This window comes from Catharus ustulatus, chromosome 8 (assembly GCF_009819885.2).
Source record: "Catharus ustulatus isolate bCatUst1 chromosome 8, bCatUst1.pri.v2, whole genome shotgun sequence".
Classification (NCBI taxonomy): domain Eukaryota; kingdom Metazoa; phylum Chordata; class Aves; order Passeriformes; family Turdidae; genus Catharus; species Catharus ustulatus.
The window spans coordinates 4,667,041-4,687,339 of record NC_046228.1 but is presented as its reverse complement, the minus strand read 5'-3'; the positions used below and the strand labels follow the sequence as shown (position 1 = coordinate 4,687,339).

General features: G+C 38.5%; 1 protein-coding gene across 4 annotated transcripts in view; it reads right to left on the bottom strand.

Annotated features, from left to right (window-relative positions):
• Positions 1–20,299, bottom strand: part of ATE1 (arginyltransferase 1) — a 69,610-nt gene that overhangs the window by 29,287 nt on the left and 20,024 nt on the right. For all 4 annotated transcript variants that reach the window (XM_033066164.2, XM_033066163.2, XM_033066160.2 and 1 more), the window contains exons 9-10: positions 17,086–17,267; positions 14,195–14,294 (exon numbers count right to left, since the gene is read on the bottom strand). In XM_033066164.2, the coding sequence (XP_032922055.1) occupies positions 14,195–14,294; positions 17,086–17,267 (282 nt within the window). The remainder of the gene's footprint in view (positions 1–14,194; positions 14,295–17,085; positions 17,268–20,299) is intronic.

The window sequence follows — 20,299 nt, the reverse complement described above, 5'->3', positions numbered from 1 at the left end:
AAGCCAAGTAATTTATCTTTAGTCATTCAACACTGAAATGCACATAGCCCAGCATTGAGTAAACAACCTCAAGAACAGTGGCACATACAGGTAAATAGATATTAGCAGTAATTTTAGGATAGAAGAAAAAGAGTAAACTTATAGGGCAAAGGGAGGCAATCACACAGGAAAGTTCATTAGTAAAACCTTCATTATTGCAGGATCCTAAATAATATTGTGAAATTCATGGCAATGGATCCTCAATGCACACACAAACATGTTACTCAGACTAAAAATCTGAATGAGGAAAAAAGGCAATCTGTCTTTCAGTGTCCACAATTTGTATTACAAGGATAGAGTAACGCACCTCTGCCAAAAAAATCTAAACCCACTTGTCTCCCTTACATCTGCAGATTAAAAACTGAATAAATAAATACAAAGGTTCGCTTTACCAGTGTTCCAAGCATGTGTTAGAACTTAAACTTTAACAGCAACCAAAGCAGCAGCTATCTGCACAAGGGATCAACCAGAATCTGTACAAAAATTCCATAAAAACACGTGTGCTTTAAAAGAAGTTTCTTCTATTGTCCCTAAAAATGTTTATTTTCATAGTAAGTTTTCATTCATGAAACAAGCATTCTAATTTTAGGTCTGCTTTGTTTTCGTGGAGGTTTGTTAAACAAGCCTGCTTTGTTTGCTGGGAGAGGGGAATTTATAAATAAAGCCTCTGTGTTCTCCCAAGAGTCCCTTCCCAGCAGGAGAGCATCCCACCACCCTGGGACCATCCTGGCACCACCCTGAGACCATCCTGGCACCACCCTGGGACCATCCTGGCACCACCCTGGGACCATCCAGGGACCATCCTGGCATCACCCTGAGACCATCCTGGCACCATCTTGGGACCATCCTGGCCTCACCCTGAGACCATCCTGGCACCACCCAGGGACCATCCTGGCACCACCCTGGGACCATCCTGGGACCATCCAGGGACCATCCTGGCATCACCCTGAGACCATCCTGGCACCACCTTGGGACCATCCTGGCATCACCCTGAGACCATCCTGGCACCATCTTGGGACCATCCTGGCCTCACCCTGAGACCATCCTGGCACCACCTTGGGACCATCCTGGCCTCACCCTGAGACCATCCTGGCACCACCCTGGAACCATCCTGGCATCACCCTGAGACCATCCTGGCATCACCCTGAGACCATCCTGGCACCACCCTGGGACCATCCTGACACCAACCTGGGACCATCCTGAGTTGAAGCCACTCCTGCACCAGGCTCAGACAAAAGCCTGGGGTGCCACAACGTGAGTTTTGTCACCCCAGAAGAGATGGCTCCTGGTGTCCCAGACTGGAAAAGTAGGGACTGAAGTGGGACCACATCCATCTCCAGCCCAAAAACATCTGTGAGAGGCAACAGCCCCAGAATGTGAGCTGCCTACACACCACCCTGCAACCACAGAGCCATGGAAGGGTTTGGGTTGAGGGACCTCAGAGCTCAGCTCATTCCACCCCCCTGCCATGGGCAGGGACACCTTCCACTGTCCCAGGGTGCTCCAAGCCTTGTCCAACCTGCCCTGGAACTCCCAGGGATCCAGGGCCAGCCACAGGTGCTCTGGGCAATCTCACAGCAAAGAATTCCTTCCCAATATCCCACTCAACCCTGCCCCCAGCAGCAGAAGCCATTCCCTGTGTCCTGTCCCTCCATCCCTTGTCCCAAGTCCCTCCCCAGCTCTCCTGGAGCCCCTTTGGGCACTGGTTGTCCTCAGAGCCCAGGACATATATGGTTCTCCTCTCTCTTAACACTCCAGACTGAAAACCAAGCTGTAGCTACATTAGTTGTCAGAAAAAACACTGAACAGAGAGAGCCCCAGGGCTTCCATGCATTCCCTCTGAGACCATGCTAGATATAAGGAATTGATGAAAGAATCCAAGAATAGGGACACTAAACAAATGTAGGAGCAAGACACTGAAAACATGACTAGATAGAAATGTACTGAATTTTTGTTTAGCTGTTTTGCAGGAAATAATAACTGCCTGAGGACACAATACAGCAAAAATAATTGTATCCTCTCAACATGTTCTTTCTGACATTGATTTGTTTGCAAACTCCTCCTTATGTTATTAAACTCTGTCTCTGTAATTATAAACAAAAATATCAAACTTCTAATCCAAGAATTCTTGTCAAGTAAGCTCATTTGTATCATACAAAGCTGAACAAGATGAAATTAGAGGAAGGTTTTGTAGCACATTGCTCATGCAGCTTGGCTCCATTAAGCTCGTGGCCCTGTAAAAGTGCCCAACACCTCTCTTAGCTGGGCAGAACACGTTCCCCATTATGCTTCCATCTGAATTACTGCCATTTAAGGTACACAAATGTCTACTTGCATGTTTAGGAAAACAGACTGTTTAACATTATGTATCCCCAAAGCTTTTGAGCTGAAACATCAACACTTCAGTTTTCTCTTAATGCCAGATGTTTGGAAACTTTGTTTTATAAACACCTTCCCGTTAAAAAACAAGTTTGGAGGCAAATGGACTGGAATTAGTAACTATACTATGGGTTGTGTAAGTCCTGATCATTCCAAAACCTGGTAATTCAAGGGTGAATTAAACATCCACCCAAATATAGGATTAGGGGAGTATTAAGTCAGAACTGCACTTACAGAAGTCAAGCACTTTGTTGCCATTTTAACAGTTTACAGTCCCTGCTTTTCAGAGATAAAAATAATTAAAAATTGTCCAGGCAATCACCCTGCTTTATTTTTAAAATCAATAAAGCTGCACCCTGTACTCACATGCATGCATATCTTGAAACAAGAAAGCAGCTTCATGCATTTCCCTGCACTTTTAACACACTTCTAAACTAGACAGCCAAGTGTTATAAACACTTGTATGCTTAGCATACATTAGTTTAATATAATACATTATAAGTTTAAATTACTAAAACTTTAATCAGTTTGAATCATGTAAGTTAAGGACAGCAGCCAAAAATGTTCCTAAACATTTCTGCCTCTAAAATACACTTCAACATCTCTCCACCTTCCTACTTTTCTTTTTCCATGAATGGAAGACAGTTAGAAGTGATTAACAAGCTACACAATGTCAAATGGTAAAGACTAAAATGGAAAGAACAGGAGAAAAAAATATTAAATAAATCATGGACATGCTCCCATACTATCACCCCTTGAGAACACTAGCCCTAATAGCTTAAATAAATAAATAAAATCAATAGATCAGTGGAACAAAAAGCTCATCTTGTCTTCTGTCCATTCACAGAACAACAGTGCGTTTGTGCTGGGACAAAGAGACATTTTGGGTCCTATGTACTTTTGCTCCACAGACCCATTCTTCTTCAATTAATTAACAATGGAGTCGTTTTCACACCCTTTTTTTGTCATCCCATCTCAGTGTTATTTGTGAAAACACTTTTATTCTGAACAAGAAAAGGAGAGGAAGCAGTATCCTATGCTATTAAAAAAGAAGATCTACTCCCTTGAAACATTTCTAGTAAGAATCCCCAAATTATGCAACACATCTAACACAGCAAATAACTACTCTGAACAGTTTCAGTCATTCCTTTTAGAACAGTTCAGTTCTTCAGCTGAGAAGAGTTAAACAAAATAAAGGTTTTGGCAGTGGTGAATTCTTACAGGACAAGCAGAAACCTTGGGGCAGTGTCTGAAAACACCAAGGGGGGCTTTGGGGTTGTTGATTTTCGTTGATTTTTTTTAAACTTGCACTCAAAAAGACAAAACTCATCAAGCTCCCAGGTCTCCAAAATAAGGCAACCTTCGAAAGCCTTTGGGAACTGATTTTATTGGATTAAGAAAAAACTTTAAAGAAGCTGTAACAAAAATATTTCACCCTCCTGCTTGGGGCCCTGCTCTGTGCAGCCTCTCAGAGCCCTCAAGGATCTTTGGGGAAAACTCAGCAGCACCCAAGAGCCTGCCAAGCTCCACAAACTTCAACTACTGTCTCTAATGCCAATTAAACAGAATACAAATTTGTTTTTAAATAACTTGCATCTAAATAACAGTGGTGGCTACCACAGGATAACCTGAAATAATTACTCCCCCAACAGGAATATGCTGGTGGTGTGAAAACAATTAATTACCATGATCTGTAATCCAGAACTATCACAGCCCTGCTCTAAGTTTTAATTCTTCATTTTTTACTTTGAGCCATCACTCCAGGTATTTATTATAATGCTATAAATAATAATTTACTACAATAAGGAAGATAAAATTCATCCAGCAGATCTCTGTGAGTACTGGAAGGAAAAACCATAAAACCCTTTATGCCCTGTCAACTCATTTAATGCAATATTCTCTCCTGAAAGAAAAAAAGAAAAATGTAAGTTCTAACACACTTAGCTAAAGCAGAATGGACAGCAGAGAAATTCAACAGCACACACACATTTTCTTTCACAGCCGCGAACCTTGACACTAAAAATAACTCAGCTCATATCCCAATTTAGCCCATTCTAAAAACTTAGTAGTTGCACAATTCCCTTTTCTTCTCCTCCTTCCCACCCTTTCTCCTTGCCTCCAGAGGTTACTATCTTCTTTAGCACAATGAAGGCAGTAACTCATGTTAGATAAACAAATGCTGGGAGCTGACCTCAGCATCTGAGGGTCTAATTTTAGCCACCATTCTCTAGGACAAAAATATATTGGTTGATGAAAATCTTCTAGGCTGCATAAAAAGAACTACAAAAAGCTTAAGAAATGAGACTTGGAGAAAAAAAGGAATTGAGGGGTATTTTTGGTGGATGTTGATTGGAGTTTTTTGAGAAGCCCATGAAGAGACATGTTGGTAGCCATCAGGTTTAAAAAGAATGGTGTTGCAAAAAAACCCTATAAAATTAAAATTAAACAACAATAAAAAAGAAAGAAAAATCTTATTAGGACAAAAAGCTTAGGTGAGACATTAAGAATTGCAGTGGGATGACCACTAAAGAACAAGAATATAAAAGAATATATATTCTTAAATGCTCTTAGATGTGCATGAGTGTATCAAGGGAGCCCTTGGCCCATGTCCTACAGGTTTTAAAAATTAACACAAATATAACTGAACCTGTATTGGACTACACAACCCATGATTCCACTTTTCCCATAGGATTCTGGGACTCTCATTCCCATCCAAGTACTGATGTTGAACTTTTTGCAAACTAGACTGTGTTTAACATCAGAGTTGAGGATAAATAATAGAACCTCATTAGTATATTCTGTTCATTAATTATACTTTTTCAGTACAGGCAGCAGCTAAACAAACTCAGACAAAGAAAATAATCATTCATAATAATGAATTGTCATCTAGATTACATGGAACACTTCAGGAGTGTATTGTGATACCTCTGTAAAATTAACGAGGTCTTAGTTAAACCAGGCCTCATTACAGTATCTCCCATTAAACCCTTCCTGGAAAATTGGAGAGAAAACATCTCTTGTGCAGATTAAGTGGCTTGTCAGCCAGCTCCTACTGTAAAGGCCACAAGTGAAATATGGCAGAGCCAGGAAAAGCAGGAGCTCCAGGCTTTCAGACCAAATAAATTCCACTTGACAATATTGCCTAATTAGAGCTAATATAATCAGTAAAAATAAGAGTAGCTGGATTTGGAGGTAAATGAGAGATCCAACACTCCAAGTGTTGCTGTCTTCAATAAATGTGGGGCACAGATAAAATTAACCAGTTTCAGTGACTCTCACTTTGGTGACAGATTTGATTTTTCTGTAGGGGACAAGAACTGTAATATTTTGTCCAACATCTGAACTGGCCTGGCTGTGAACAGCTTTACACAGGGACTGTGTCAGGAATAATAAAGAGAACTATATAAATATGTTTTTACCTTTTCCATCACAGCACTGCACAGTGTTCATCTCTGAATATTCAAATTAACTCACTTTAGGGAATTCTCACAGAGAGACAGTTACAAAGACAAAATTCAGAAGTACAGGGTGTTAAGTAGTGTTTGAGGACCATCCAAAATGATTAAATCAACAAAACTGAAGTGAAGCTGATGAAGTAGCACTACTACTCTTAATTCCATGCATTCTTACATTTACTAGCAAGGACTAATGGGTTTGTAGAACTATAATTGGAAAATTCTGAAATGGGAATTTTGACCTCATTTCTCACATGAAGGGAAAAAATTAAAAACATACGAATTATGAAATATATTATTCTCCCTTTAAAAAAAAAGAAAAAAAACACAAAACCAAAAAACCAAGAAAGCCACCCAAACAAAATTCACAGCTCTTTTGTCTCTGCATTTCACAATTTACAGTTCTCACTTTAACTGCCAGTGGTTGCTATGGAGTCCCCAAATGAGCCTTCAACTAAGATTTAGTGTAAGTCAGAAATAAGCAGGGAATTTATGACTATGCTGAGTCAGGAATTAGACATGATAAATTTCCACCAGCTACCATCATTCAAAAGATGGTTTAGCTCAGGTTTATCAACGTGATCCTGAATAAATCCTTTCAGCAGCTCCTTTTTACAGAGACAGGCAAGTTACCTCTAGTAACTCTGAAAACACCCATTAGCACAGAACTGAACAAAAATTTCACAAACTGTGCCTCTTGGGTTTTTAAGGTAGGATTTTAGCTCATTTAAATCTTACACAAATTAACAAAATCAAATTTATTAAAAAAAAAAAATTCTAGTGAAGTTGTCCCAAATGAACAAGATGCCTGTAACAAGTAAAAGGTGTAGAACACATCCCTGCTAATGTGCAAATGTAGGTGGTAGTTAATGCTACTTAATCACATTTCTATGCCTATTCTTCACAATAAACTGGAAATCCTGAATATACAGAATGTGGTTGGGTTTTTTAAGGACCATATGAAAATAACTTGATCCAAACCAAGTTTATTTTCTCAAGGTGCAATAATGAGAAAGAGACTGGTTTACTTCAGAGGTCAGCTGAGACCTAGAGAACAAATGTCATCTGCCCTGATAAAAGCCTAGGAATAATGCAAATAATACCTTCAAACATAAATATACATATTATTTTCACTTCATTTCTGCTGCAAACTTCAGTCATCTTAAATTCCATAAACAAATAAAAACACAGAGTTCTAACATTAGGAACATAAACATATCTAACATTAGAAAAATAAATCCCCAGGGACATACTCACTTCTCTCCCAAGAGAGTTCTAACTGACAAAAAAAGTAAGTCCCCACTGAAAATATTTTATCAGGAGAAATAAATTTAAGCAAAAAGACATGGCTGGGGTCTGTGTCTGTTTCTAGAAGAAAAATGGGATTGCAGAAAAATGCTGTGTAAAATTCAGCACAGGCTCAATACCTGTATTGAGGAAAAACTGTAATAATTTACCAATTATACACAGCAGAAAACAACAGCTTAGGAAAAAAAATAAAGAAGCAATTGAGTAATTGCATTGATTATCTTTACCTGCTATGAAAACATGGAAATATACATGGGAACTGATATTCTGCTTTAAGTAGTTATATTTTCTGTGGAATTCCCTTGTCAGCATTCAGTTATGGCAGTTGCTATCCAGAATGGAGAATCTCTTTATTCCTGCTTGCTGATGCTCATAATAATGTGGTTTTCACCTCTCCACAAGGGTCTTTAAGAAAAAAAAATAACTAGAAAGTGGCCTCAAACACTTTTTAAGAAGCTGTTAAAAGTAAAGGAGAAAAACTTTTAAATATTCATCACTAGTATGATATCAAGAACTAAAGAACTAATAATTTTTCACCCATGGTGTTTTTATTCTGACCCACATTCTCACAGTTGTTTATTCCAACATGTTAAATTCCATTTATTTGGCACAGGCTTTCAGATAAGGAAAGGTGAAACAAAAAAGTTTTTATGGAAGGAAGAAACAAAAGGAAAAAGTATGTTTAAAAAAGCTGTAAGAGACTCTGCAATCCTAAATAGAGCACCTGTTTTCTCACATCCAAAAACCAGACATCCCTCCTAGTCAAAACACATTTGATAAAATACATGCAGAGAGAGAAGGATTTTTGCACCAGACACACCTTGAAGGAACATTAAAGCAGTTTGATTTTCAGAAGCATTTAACCCATGTCCATCAAGTCAATCATGCAAAATCCTTGTGGAAGTCTTGGTCACTCGAACAGACTTCTCAAAATCCCTTTGGGTTTTAATGCCACACCTGATTATAAGCCGCATGTTACAATCCAGAGTGTGATCAAAGGTATCTGTTCTATCACCATCTGTTGAGGGTGGGGACAGTGATCCTGATCTCCATGGGAGATATTCTGCTAATGGCCCATCCATTGAAACCAGGCAGGGCATTGTTCTTTATCTTTTCACAACCCATCCTTCCTCCAGCCAGTCATTTTCTGCTCATGGCCATTGAGTCCCACTGTGGCGCTGATAAAATTACTGCATCCCATTGGGAGTTGCTCCAGCCAGGGGGAAGAGCCCAACATTTCTTACCAAGATAAAAACAGAGGTTTTGGGACACTAAGGGAGCCCCTTTCTCCACTGGACTCCAGAGGAAAACCGGATTTCTCCACATCACCACTGGAGCTCCAAAGGGAAACTGCACCTTGTATAGGAGCACTGCTCCAACTGAGCCACATCTGTCACTGCAGGAGGATGCAGCCACCATGGAATGGGACTGCTGCCAACACCCTGCCTGACGGGTGTCAGGCTGTACTCTGACTGTGTCAGGGTTTGGGGTTTGTTTCTTTGTAGTACTGTATTTCTATTTTAATTTCCCTAGTAAAGAACTGTTATTCCTAATTCCCATATCTTTGCCTGAAAGCCCCTTGATTTCCAAATTATAATAATTTGGAGGGAGGGGGTTTACATTCTCCATTTCAAAGAGAAGCTCCTGCCTTTCTCAGCAGACACCTGTCCTCCAAACTAAAACAGCAACTTTTCATTCTTTGTCCATATCTAAGCCGCACCTGATTATAAGCCGCACTTTGGGTTCAGACCAAAATTTTAGTCAAAATGGTGCGGCTTATAATCGTGAAATTACTGTCATCTTTCTCCTCAAGCTCTAACTCAACCCATTAGAAGGAGCAGTTGGGGTAAGGGCAGAGCTCTGCAGAAACCAATGTTCAGTTTTAGCTGCTGATGCTCATGAGGAGGATCCCAGAGAAGCCCAGGGAGGAAACAAAAGGAAGGCAGGAGGAGGATAACAATGATGTTAGTAAGACACACAAAAAGCAGGGATTACCTCCCCACTTGTGCAACTTCTCATTCTCAGGACTTTACTTTTTTTGTCTTTATTATTTGCTGTTTGTTTTTAACAGTCCTGCCAAAAAAAAAGCAAAATCACTGTGTTGCCAAAACTTTTATTGCTTTCTTAGAGTAAATAATGGTTTTACAATGCAGATATTTCATTTCTTTATTATCAAATGGTGCTGCAAGCAACAACTCGGCACTCTATAACAAGTACTGACTTTTCAGGATATTTAGTTGACTTTTTATGACCTGTTTACATAAAAAGTTGTTTTGTACTAATTGCAATGTAGATTTATTCTTAAAAAATTAATCCTGGAAAAGCCACACGTTTCAGGGCAACTTCAGTCCTCCAAACTACTCCCAGTTGATCTTATTTTCCCATTTTAATGTAAATAGTAATACCAGTGAGAAAAGGAGGCTGAATAAAAAGATGACACATGGAGGTATAAAAGCACCAGCTCTTTTTGTGTGGAACTGGTGACACATTTAGCAAAGCTTTTTGCTGTTCAGTGGCAGAACCATACCAAGCATGTGCTTACACTCCCAAAATCACAGAGGATCACATTAAGGCACATCACATTAAATCTCCTTCCCTCACAAATTTCACTTTACACAGCAAATCTGAGCTTACTGAAAGCATTACCTAAATTCCATAGTGAGAGATGGTGAAAGAGGTTGCATAGGGGAAGATGAGCCAGACTCCTGTGGATCTTGTGGATGTGGACATGCAGGCTACCACTGGATGCATTTCACTGCTGCATGAGGAGTGATGCTGAAATTCCTGAAAGCAGCCAAAGAAATTGGCTCCCAAGTGCCATAAAATTCCAGGGGCACCGCTTACGACCACAGTCAGTCCGAGGTATTTAGTTTAAGAATGATTAATCACAGTTGAATCAGCCTTTTGTTTCTTTTCTGACATTTCAGAGCCCTTTCTAGTATTCCATCTATCTGAAGTCTGGCCATGACTTGATACCAAAGGAGACTGTTTGAAATAATTCCATTTACTTTGGCCTGCATACAAGTCTGGATAAAGGTTTCAGTCAAAACACCTCTTCACATCATAGAACGGTCTTAAAATGGCACACAGAGATAACACAGCACAAAGACATTAAATCTGCTGTGCACTTCCAAGTGCTCTGAGAGTTATTTACCAGCATCAGTGGGGTGGCCTCCAGGGGAAGCACATCCTTGACCAAAACAAGGACTGGTCCATGCTCCAATTGCAGTGTTTGCATGCAAATACCGACACTGAAAAAGCCTCACAAAAGCCAGAATTAAGGAAACTCACGTAGAAAATGTCATCAACAAATCCTTCCCAGCACAAGAACTTAGAGGAGAAAGGGATTTCAGGTCAACAGAGGCCAAATGGCTAATGCAAGACAGCAAATACACTTACTGTTTACACCAGAAACAATAACCTCAAAATCTATTTAGTGTCACCCACCACGAGAGCATCAAAGGACTGCAATGGAAAGAACAGAGAGGACCTTAAAGAGTTCAGAAGTGAACAGAAAATATGAACTTAGTAACAGAGCCATGGAGTGAAATTCTTTACTTGAAGGATGCAGGATAAAACAGACAATATCAATTTAGGAAGAAAATCCAAGGTCCTCTCAAGCATTTCTCTGATATGGCTCTTTGCTAAAGGTGCTTTTTTTATTTCTGCAATTCCATAAATATGCTTGCAAATCACTGCATTTAACTGAAAACATTAACAAGTACACAGACAGGACTTACACACATGAGAAGCAACCCTGAGACCAACCTCATTTTCAAGTAAAATACTTTCTTATGCTTAAAGTGCTATCACACACTCCAAAATGCATTAGGAAAAAGACTTTGCATTGAATGACTCCTGGAAAATTTTTCAGGAGACTGTTTTCCAATGTGAGAACTACCACATCTAACAGAGCCTGAGAAGGTTTCCCACAAGGTCATGAATTTCTTTAGAGAACCATTTAAATCTTGTATTACCCTAACCTACCCAGAAAAAAAATGGAACAAAGCCATTGCTTAAGGTTTTTCACTGGATTTTTCCATATTAACATAATAGGACTACAGGAATCCTTTTGTCTCAATTTAATGTAGATTTTATTTTAGTAGTTTGTAAACATTAACCCATACATGGGAACAAATCTGACAGAGGCTGGGAACTAAAAGATATCCAAATATCTCAAAGTAATTTCACTGGGACTCCACTGTTCTAAAATCACATTGCAATCAATGTTGGCTGCTGGGGAACAAAAGGAATGGGAACAGTGAGTGAAAAGGGAGCTTTATTTTAAAATCCTCTGTAATTATGTCTGATCTGTGGGTTAGTTGATACTCCAACCATTCATCTTCCTGCCTGAGAACCCAGAATTCCCCAAGTCTGTTACTGTGCCAGAGGAATCCCAGCTCTGGGATCTGCTTCCAGGACTTTCAATCTCCTCCAATCTTCTACTGGATTAAACCCCATTCATACAGCAAATTGTACCAGTTGTGGAAAGAGAATCCTTGAGATGAAATGGCCACACACTCACCCCCAATAACCATTCCCCAAATCCTGTGCCTTCACTGTAAATAAATGTTGTGTTCTCATAAGACACTTCCTCATACAGAGAAGTGCTCCTGTGCTCAGCCTCCATTTCTGAACACCCCAGGACAAATAAACTGCAATGGAAATCACAAGAAAAAGGCTAGAAACCCAATGGATAGCTTTCCAGCTCCTTCTCTTTCTTTCCTTCATTTAATTTCCTTACCTGACACCAATTTAACACCAGTCACCCATGGCCTGTCACTTTTCCACAGCAATATCATTAAGGGAAGGGAGCCCCTAACATCTCTATTAAACTGCAATAAAGCAAAGTCTTCGACATGAAATGCCTCCAAGTCAACCAGGCATTACTGAAATTACTCAATCTGCAAAGTCAGTACTTCCCCACCCTACTTCACCACTCCCAAGCACTTCACAGGAGCAGCAGCATTATCCAGATGCATTTCAGAGCTTAGGTTGATAATTTGGTTCTGGTGCTCTGTTTCAATGAGGGAAAGAAAAGTGGAACTACAGAATTAATGTCAACCTGATTTTCAATTCCATTATTTTTGTCTACTTCTGAAACAAACGCATCCAGGAAAAGAAATAAAAAATAGAACAAAAGCCCTTGCAATTAATTCATTAAATTGCTGCTGTCCTAGCAGAGAGCAGTATCTGTGTTCTAATCACACTTCTACAGGCTTTTCTTCTAATCCTCCCTAGTCTCTGTTCCAGCTTTAATTACCTAACACACTGATATGTGCAGGTTTCTGGAAGACTAAAATGTATATTCTACCAAATCACAGTCATATCCAGTAGTAATTAATTCTAAACAAGGCAAGAAAAAAGAGTTTTTGTGAAGGAAACAAAAAGTAAAATACTCCCACTACAATTTAATTGATTTCCATTATTTAAGAATGAAATCTAGAAGCATTGTGGGAATGTTGTATTCTTGATGCATTTTCAAATTGTAGCATAGGCTCAACAAAACATTATAATAAATAATACAAATGTAGAGTGGCTCCTTTAATGCAATGCCTCATCTATGAGTTTTATTTAATCCATCTACACAAAGTTCAATTTTTCAGTAAAGCACTACAAGCAGCTGTACCCAAAGTTTCTTAGCCATGATATCTTTCAGAAATTGATTTTTTTTTTGCCATTATTGCCAGCTTTATTTCTTAACTGCCCTGGTAAATGACATCCATTCCTTTTGCAGTCTTGAACCATGCAGGTTGTAGAAGAGACACGGGATGTTAAATTGCAGTGTCTCAACATAAACAAATCACCCCAAACTTTTAAATATCTCCAAAGAGTAGAGGAAGTCATCAAAACCTTTGGTTCAAGCTGGTGATTGGACAGCCTGTAAGATGATTCAGGTGACAAAGGGCAGTTTTTTCCAATTCACCCATATTCTTCCATCAAAGTTGATGTTCTCTTTGTTTGGCCAGCAGATGGACATGAAAATTCAAGCTGGCAAAGGGGACACACACACAAACACATCAACTAACAAAACAAGAGGGACTTGTTAATTTAAGAAGGCTGAATCATCATGGTCACCTGCAGTATAGGCCATAATCAAGATGAAATTCCTTCACAACCATCACTTTATTGAGCCTCATCATTTCTGGCTATTTGAAAAGCAGCTGAAAACACTCCAGATATTTAGCACATTTTGAGAGGGGAAAAAAGTAAATGCAAACACTTCAACTCTTTCTCTAGATTTTGTGAACTTTTTATCTTTCCACATTATTAACAGGTAAAAATGGTTATGTGTAAGTGTTCAGCAAATTGCTGTCAATGTTCAGTACTCTGAAACTGTATAATAATAATAATAATAATAATAATAATAATAATAATATCCAAAAGCAATGATACATTTAAAGAGAAAAGGTGCCACATTCTCTAAACCACAAGAGACACTCTTGGGTGCTGAGGTCTGAACAAAGGAGAGGCCAGCAGGAGTTATAAAGCAGCCAGAGTGGTTACTGTCAATGTTCTGTGGATTCTCCTGATCCTCAAAATCTGCTCTGCCTCAAAATCTCTGCTCACCAAACCTCTCACTGGTTTCATGGGCAGAGCAAGTCCCCAGCCTCTAACAAAAAATAAAGAGCAAAACCCAGCCAAGCCCATGAAGACATCTTAACACTGCCTGGAGTCACTAAGCAACAGTGACAAATATGCCAGCCTCAAAAAGGGAGAATTTTAGAGTATTGGGACACTGTAAACACAAGATAACCAGGTAACCAAATGACAAACTATTATCTGACAGCCTTGAAACCTCTCTTAAGCCAAGATGTAATAAATAGCACATGCAGCTAAATTGGAAAAAAAAATCCCTAAGCCAAGTTAAATAGTAACCAGCATTCAAATTTAACCATATAAAGTCTACATTAAAATCCAAAATGACAATTACAAAATATTGTATTACTATGAGCACTGTCAAAAGCTTTGAATAACAGCTCACAAAGGAAATAAGTGAAAACACACTTTACCTTGTATCTCATTTTGGGGCACGAGTGAATGTAGAAACCCATATAATAAAAACAGAGATCAGGAGCTTGTGCATAAAGCTGTCTAGTAAAAGCAATTTCCCTGTGAGGAGAAAGAAAAGACTAATTACATTTGAATACAATTCTTAAAGCCATTTTACCTCTTCATATTGAAATATTTTACAGCTACCTGGTTCTTAATCTATATAGAGGACTAGACCTCTATAAAATAAAAATTAGGATCATGAACTCCAAACTAATATTTTTAAAAATCCCAAACATAATAAACTGAAAATTATTACTTGGATACCTAACAAACAAATCATCAAAATGCACAACACCATGTCAGGCTTAAAAATGATTTAATTTTTGTGTTCTAGTCTGCTGTCTGATTTGAAATCTAAATAGAAATTATTAAGACCCTCTGTTTAATAAGTTTCTTGTCAATATTTGTGTGCATTGGAATTCTACAGAAACCTACTGGTATTCTGGAATTCCACTGGTTAACATGGCTGAGGAAAACATCAGAGTGTTTTTAAAAATAAGCTTCAAGGATAAGCCTCTTGTTTGTTGTATCATTTATGCTCCAGCAATTTGCATGTAAAAACATCCATCTTCATGCAACAAAAGGTATTTTTACCCATCTCTTGTTTGTTAGTATGATTTTCTCATTTATTCTGAAAGAAAAATGTCAGTATTCCAAAAAAACTTTGCTTTTTATTCTACTGGCACAAGGAAAGCACTGTTACTACAAAGACTCAGCCTTCCTCTATAATGATAATTTTTGCAGCATTTCTATCTGTGCAGATAACTTCTGTAATAAATCTGGTAAGAAATGGATGCTGGTTCTCACTTTCTGTGTCAAAGGGATAAGAAGATGTCCCTGCTCACTGCAGAGGAGCTGGAATAGATGATCTTTAAAAGGTCTCTTCCAACACAAACTATTCCTGATCCAAGATTCGAGTGCATTCATATAGGAAGCATCTACAAACACTGCAGGTAATTCATCCCTTAAAATTAATCAGTATTACTCGGTATTTCTTGATTTTTTTGTCCCTTGGCAAGACTGGCATTTCCAAGCAGCTTCTTCTCCCTTTGTTCTCTACTTACATGCCTACATATTTCAAATGATCCTCAAATCCCATCCTTTCTACAACTCAGCAGCAACAACTCTCAGAGTGGAATGAAGTGGAAGTGACAGCAATGCAGTCCAACCTCCATGGAGTAAAATTGGCAACAGCTTTGAAGGTATCAGATTCCTTTGCAACTTCCTAAGTCCTCCCTAACTCAACATTTTTTTCCCCCTTTTTGAAAGAAGAATGAGGTTGGCTCCCTCCAGGACTGTTGGGAACTGGTTTTTATTGCTTTAAATGCTGCAGAATTTACAAGCTGCTGTTTCACAAGTTGAGCCATGCACGCATGGTGCAGTGACAAAGCTTTAAATTTATTATGTAGAAAATTTTAAAGAATTTAAAGAATTTGTAAGCATGGATTATGTCAGTCTATTATTACATAAAGTAATGTGATATGCACAAATACTAAAAAATAATTCTTAGGACTTAGCATTTTATATGTTCATCTTGAAAGAAAAAAATTAGTCCAATTTCAAGGGAATAGTTCTAAAAATCTAGAACAGAAAAAAAGATCAATTCTAAGTCATAGGATGTTTTTCCACATTTGTTAATTCTTATTAATTCTACAAAATTGTCAGATCCTAATCAAAATCCAGTCAAATTCAGATTAGACCTCTGAGATATTAAACTGCACATGGTTTATTAGTTATAAATTATGGTAAGAAGTTTCTTATAAGTGGTGTTTGTGCTCCACATAGCTCAAGTCTTGCTGTCCACCCAGTCTGGAGGGTGACACTGAACAAGAGCTGAGAGAAGGTGCCTCTCAAGAGGAAGCCATGGAGAAAGGAAAAAGGAGGATCTCACAATTCCAAGGCTCCTTTTACACCTGACAGAGTGCAGTGCAAATCTCAACAGGTGAAAAGATTCATGCTGCAGCTTCTCAGACTCAGCCTTGCAAACAGACATGTCTGGCACGAGGCTCAAACCCAGCTGCTTCGTGAGAACCTCCCTGGGAACTCCACATTTGTCTGTGGCCAACTTATTCCATAGAAGCAGAGAAGCAAAAAAGGTAAGAAAAAAAAATAGTTACACAAGTATTTCCACTCATTTAGGGTTTGTTTTCTTTTCACTTAGAACAACAATGGAATCATACAATTGCCTGTGGAAGAAAAGCAGTAACTTGCAATTTCACATACAAGTTTTATTCGCAGTGAAAAGCAATACCCACGATTCCTACTGTTTTGCAAGGCCATGTTGGGTAGTTAATTTAAGGCTTTAAAATTCATAGGATTACTCTCTCCATCAGGCTTTCTGGAGATGAAGATAATGAGATTAACATACCTGAAAAATATACTTAGTGCTAGTACAGCAGGAGAGCACTAATTCAGAAGACAACATTTTTTTAGGTACTCTTTTATTTATGATCTCAATGTGCATAAAACTATAAAAGTGATTCATTTTGTTCGGTGACTGGGCTAAGAAAAAGGTCAAGGGAAAAATTATTTCTATCCAGACAAAAAAAAGGGGCTTTTCCTGCTGAAACCAAGCAATATTAAATTATTTTCAGGAGCAATAAAAACGAGGCATTTTGTTTCTGCATGTTTTTTTAACCTGTAAAAGTATTTAGCTAACTAGAAAGATACACCCCTAGTCAAGGACCACAATTAAGCATTTACCTGGAAGGCAACCAACCTCACAACTACTTTGTTAAAGATAGTGTTACTACTAGCATATATTTAGACTAAAAATAAAACCCCAAGTTTAGAAACAAGTATCAATTCCTACAATTCCATCCAACAGATAACAAAGACCTCCTCTTACCGTAGGGCAGAGTAGACTCCCAAAGATAAGAAAGAGAAGTCTGGATCATAGTACAGATACACTGAGGACACACAGTAGGGCAGGATATCAATTACACCAACAGCAATTATCTTCCCATCCAGCCAGTACTGCTGGTGGAAGGAGCCATAGCCACATTCTGGTCCGTTTGGGGGATGCTCTGCCTAAGCAAGAACAAGAGAAGGATTAAATCCCTGACAGATTCTCAGGATTAAAACAATTTTAAAGATAATTCCAATATACAAGTAAATACTATAAAAAAATTTGCTGGCCATCTTCATTTAGAAAAAGGGAAAAAGGCATTTGAAAGGAAAGGAAAATGATGTTAGTTACTGGATCTTTCGTGTCCTTCACTGCACTCACAACATATCACACATCCCAAACACCAATCTGAAATAGCCTCTGCCATCCAGCACTTATGGTACTGACAGGACAAACCAATGTGAGCCATCAAGTTATTAATGAATTATTGCAGGCCATCCTGGTGCCTCCAACACTCCCTGTCACAGCAAGGGCCCTCCAGGTTCTCTCCTCCATGTCCCCCAGCACTGGAAGCACTTTAGCCACAGAAACTGAGTTCCTCAAAGTGGCCATTAAATTACTTCAGAGGACCATTTATAAAAAAAAACCTGAGCAGCTTATTCTTTATGTGATGTTTACTCTCTGTAACTAACAAAACACCTTTTATCCAAAAACCTGAAACTGTGGCAACAAAATCAGCAGAACCTCTTCTTTGTCAGCCCACATCAGAGCAAATCCTGCAAGAATACCAAGGGACTGGCTATTGTTGTGTGCTGTGGTTTTGGATGTGCACTGAAGTTTGACTCTGGATGGGGTAAAGCACCTCCAGCCAGAAACTGATGCTTGAAGTTAAGAAGAAAATGATCTCCCTAATTTAAACTGTATTACACAACCAACTCTGGCATGCCATTTTCTCCCACGTCAAGTTTACTTTAATCCTGAATTCCACTGTGCTCAACTTAATTATCCATCTAGTCATGTTTTTCAGTGTATTGCCAGATCTTCAGAAAGCTGCTTCTCACTCAATAAATCTGACAATATTGCCTGCTATTACCAACTGTTTTGCATTACAACAGCAGAAGGTGGGTTTAATCAAGTATTTTGATACAGTAGCCCAGACTGAAGAGATGATAGGCAGGAGAAGTTACTCTAATTGGTACCACATGTGTCAAAAGGAATCAACCACGTGAACAAAAATAATTTCAACTGGCTTACCCAACCAGCAAGTCCCAAAATAAAGGCCACATAACAATATGTTTGAATTTTTATACAGTTATGTACCATAAAACTAAATGTGGAGCTACGAATACTGTAAAAGTGAAATGATGAAACGTTTGAGAGCTCCATCTGCAGTATGTGAGAACACTAAACTCAGATGTAGCGTATTAAACTGGGTTGCTCTGTTCAGGTAAAGCCCACTTATCCAACAGTTATGGTTTCATTCAGCATCATCAACTTTTCAACAGAGCCACATGAAATCACATGGTCAGTAGTAACATTTTTAAGCAGGGACACAGTCAAGTAAAAGATGTTCTCTAAGGATTTCTCAGCACAGGTTAAGTTCCCTCCTCAGAGTGCAGTCAGTGACAGAAAAATGAAACATCTCAAAGCCACGGGGAAATGTGGTTGGTAATAGAACACAGACTTGCTTAAATAAGTTTCAGTTAAAACAGATTTTCTTTCTTTGTCAAAAATTCATCATATAGGATTTAATGAATGTTAAAGGAGATAGTCTAAGCCATCATGGAAAAGATTTTCACTCAAAGCAAAGTCTTCTGAAGTTAAACAAATGCTGTGTCTGTGTATGACCCCAAACCTCCAAAGTGCACTGGACCTCTGCAAACTGAAGCATTAACATCAGTTAAACTTTTGGTAAAGTACAATCTGCAGTTATTTCACTAATGCAGTTACAGTGAAATGTCATGAACATAAGAGAGTCTATGTTCAAACATAATGAGCCCAGCACTGATTTCAGGCAAAACAGTCAGGGATCTCCATTACATTAAGCAAATAACATTTTTAAAAGAGTAAGATTTCCCTCCACCTTCAAAAATTCACATACAATGTAATCTTTGTAATGCTTGTCAGTATGACATTTTCTCCCATTTCTCAATGAATACTTGGCTCCTTTCACTCGATTTCCTGTGCACTATCCAGGCAATTTGACCTGAAACAGGTCTAGAATATGAAACATTTTCCTGAAGCAGGCTACAGCATTTCACACCACTGACATCTCCACTGGGACTGTGTTTGTCAAGGGTGATGTAAAATACACCAGTGACATCAGGGGAGCAAGCCCCACAAAAAGGGCTTATCTTATCCACCCAAAATTACACACTACCCCTGGAACCAACCCAGAAGGAACAAAGTATTTTAAATTAACAGTTTACAGTCCTATTTCAATACCATGAATTATTATAATCTGATGATATTGAAAAAATCCAGGACAAAATGGAATCCACCATTTTCTCTCCAAGGTTTACACTGTCATGCAGAGAAAAAACACAACATATTCCATTACATGTTCATTCTACCTGTCTTCATGTGCTGCTAGCTAATGATTCCATGAACACATTTGATTGCTGACATTTTATAATCCATTATTAAAATTTAAATATTTAAACAGAACTGATATTGCCCAATTAGTACCTCAATGTATTAACCACTTATATTTGAACTCCAATGATGGTGACAGCACTCAAATTCCTTCAAAGCACACTGGTCCATCTTTTACTTTAATATTAACAAGTATTTTGTTTATTATAGTTACCAAAAATGGGTCCTGCCTGTACAATGCATGATTATTTTTCTTTGGGAGGTTTCATGAAATTTCTTATTTTCTACTTTTCCATTTTACCCTCTGCTATGCATGGAGGGAAGAGGAATACATTAAATTTATGCTATCAAAGAAAAAAAAAAAAGCCAGGAAACCCTTGACTTCTCCAGTCCAGTGGAAATTATTTACCAAATAAGCAAAGTGATCAATTCCAGCAGTTTTTTCCCCAATGGCATACACACAAACTGCCATATGGCAGATTTCTAGGTCTTGGTTAGCAACCAAGTTCCTTTCCAGAACTCTGTCCTACTCTCATTAGGGATTAGTAGGACACTCTTTTCAGAGCCATGTTCTGTGCCTGACTGGAAAAGTCGAGAATTTGAGCTACACTGCATCAAA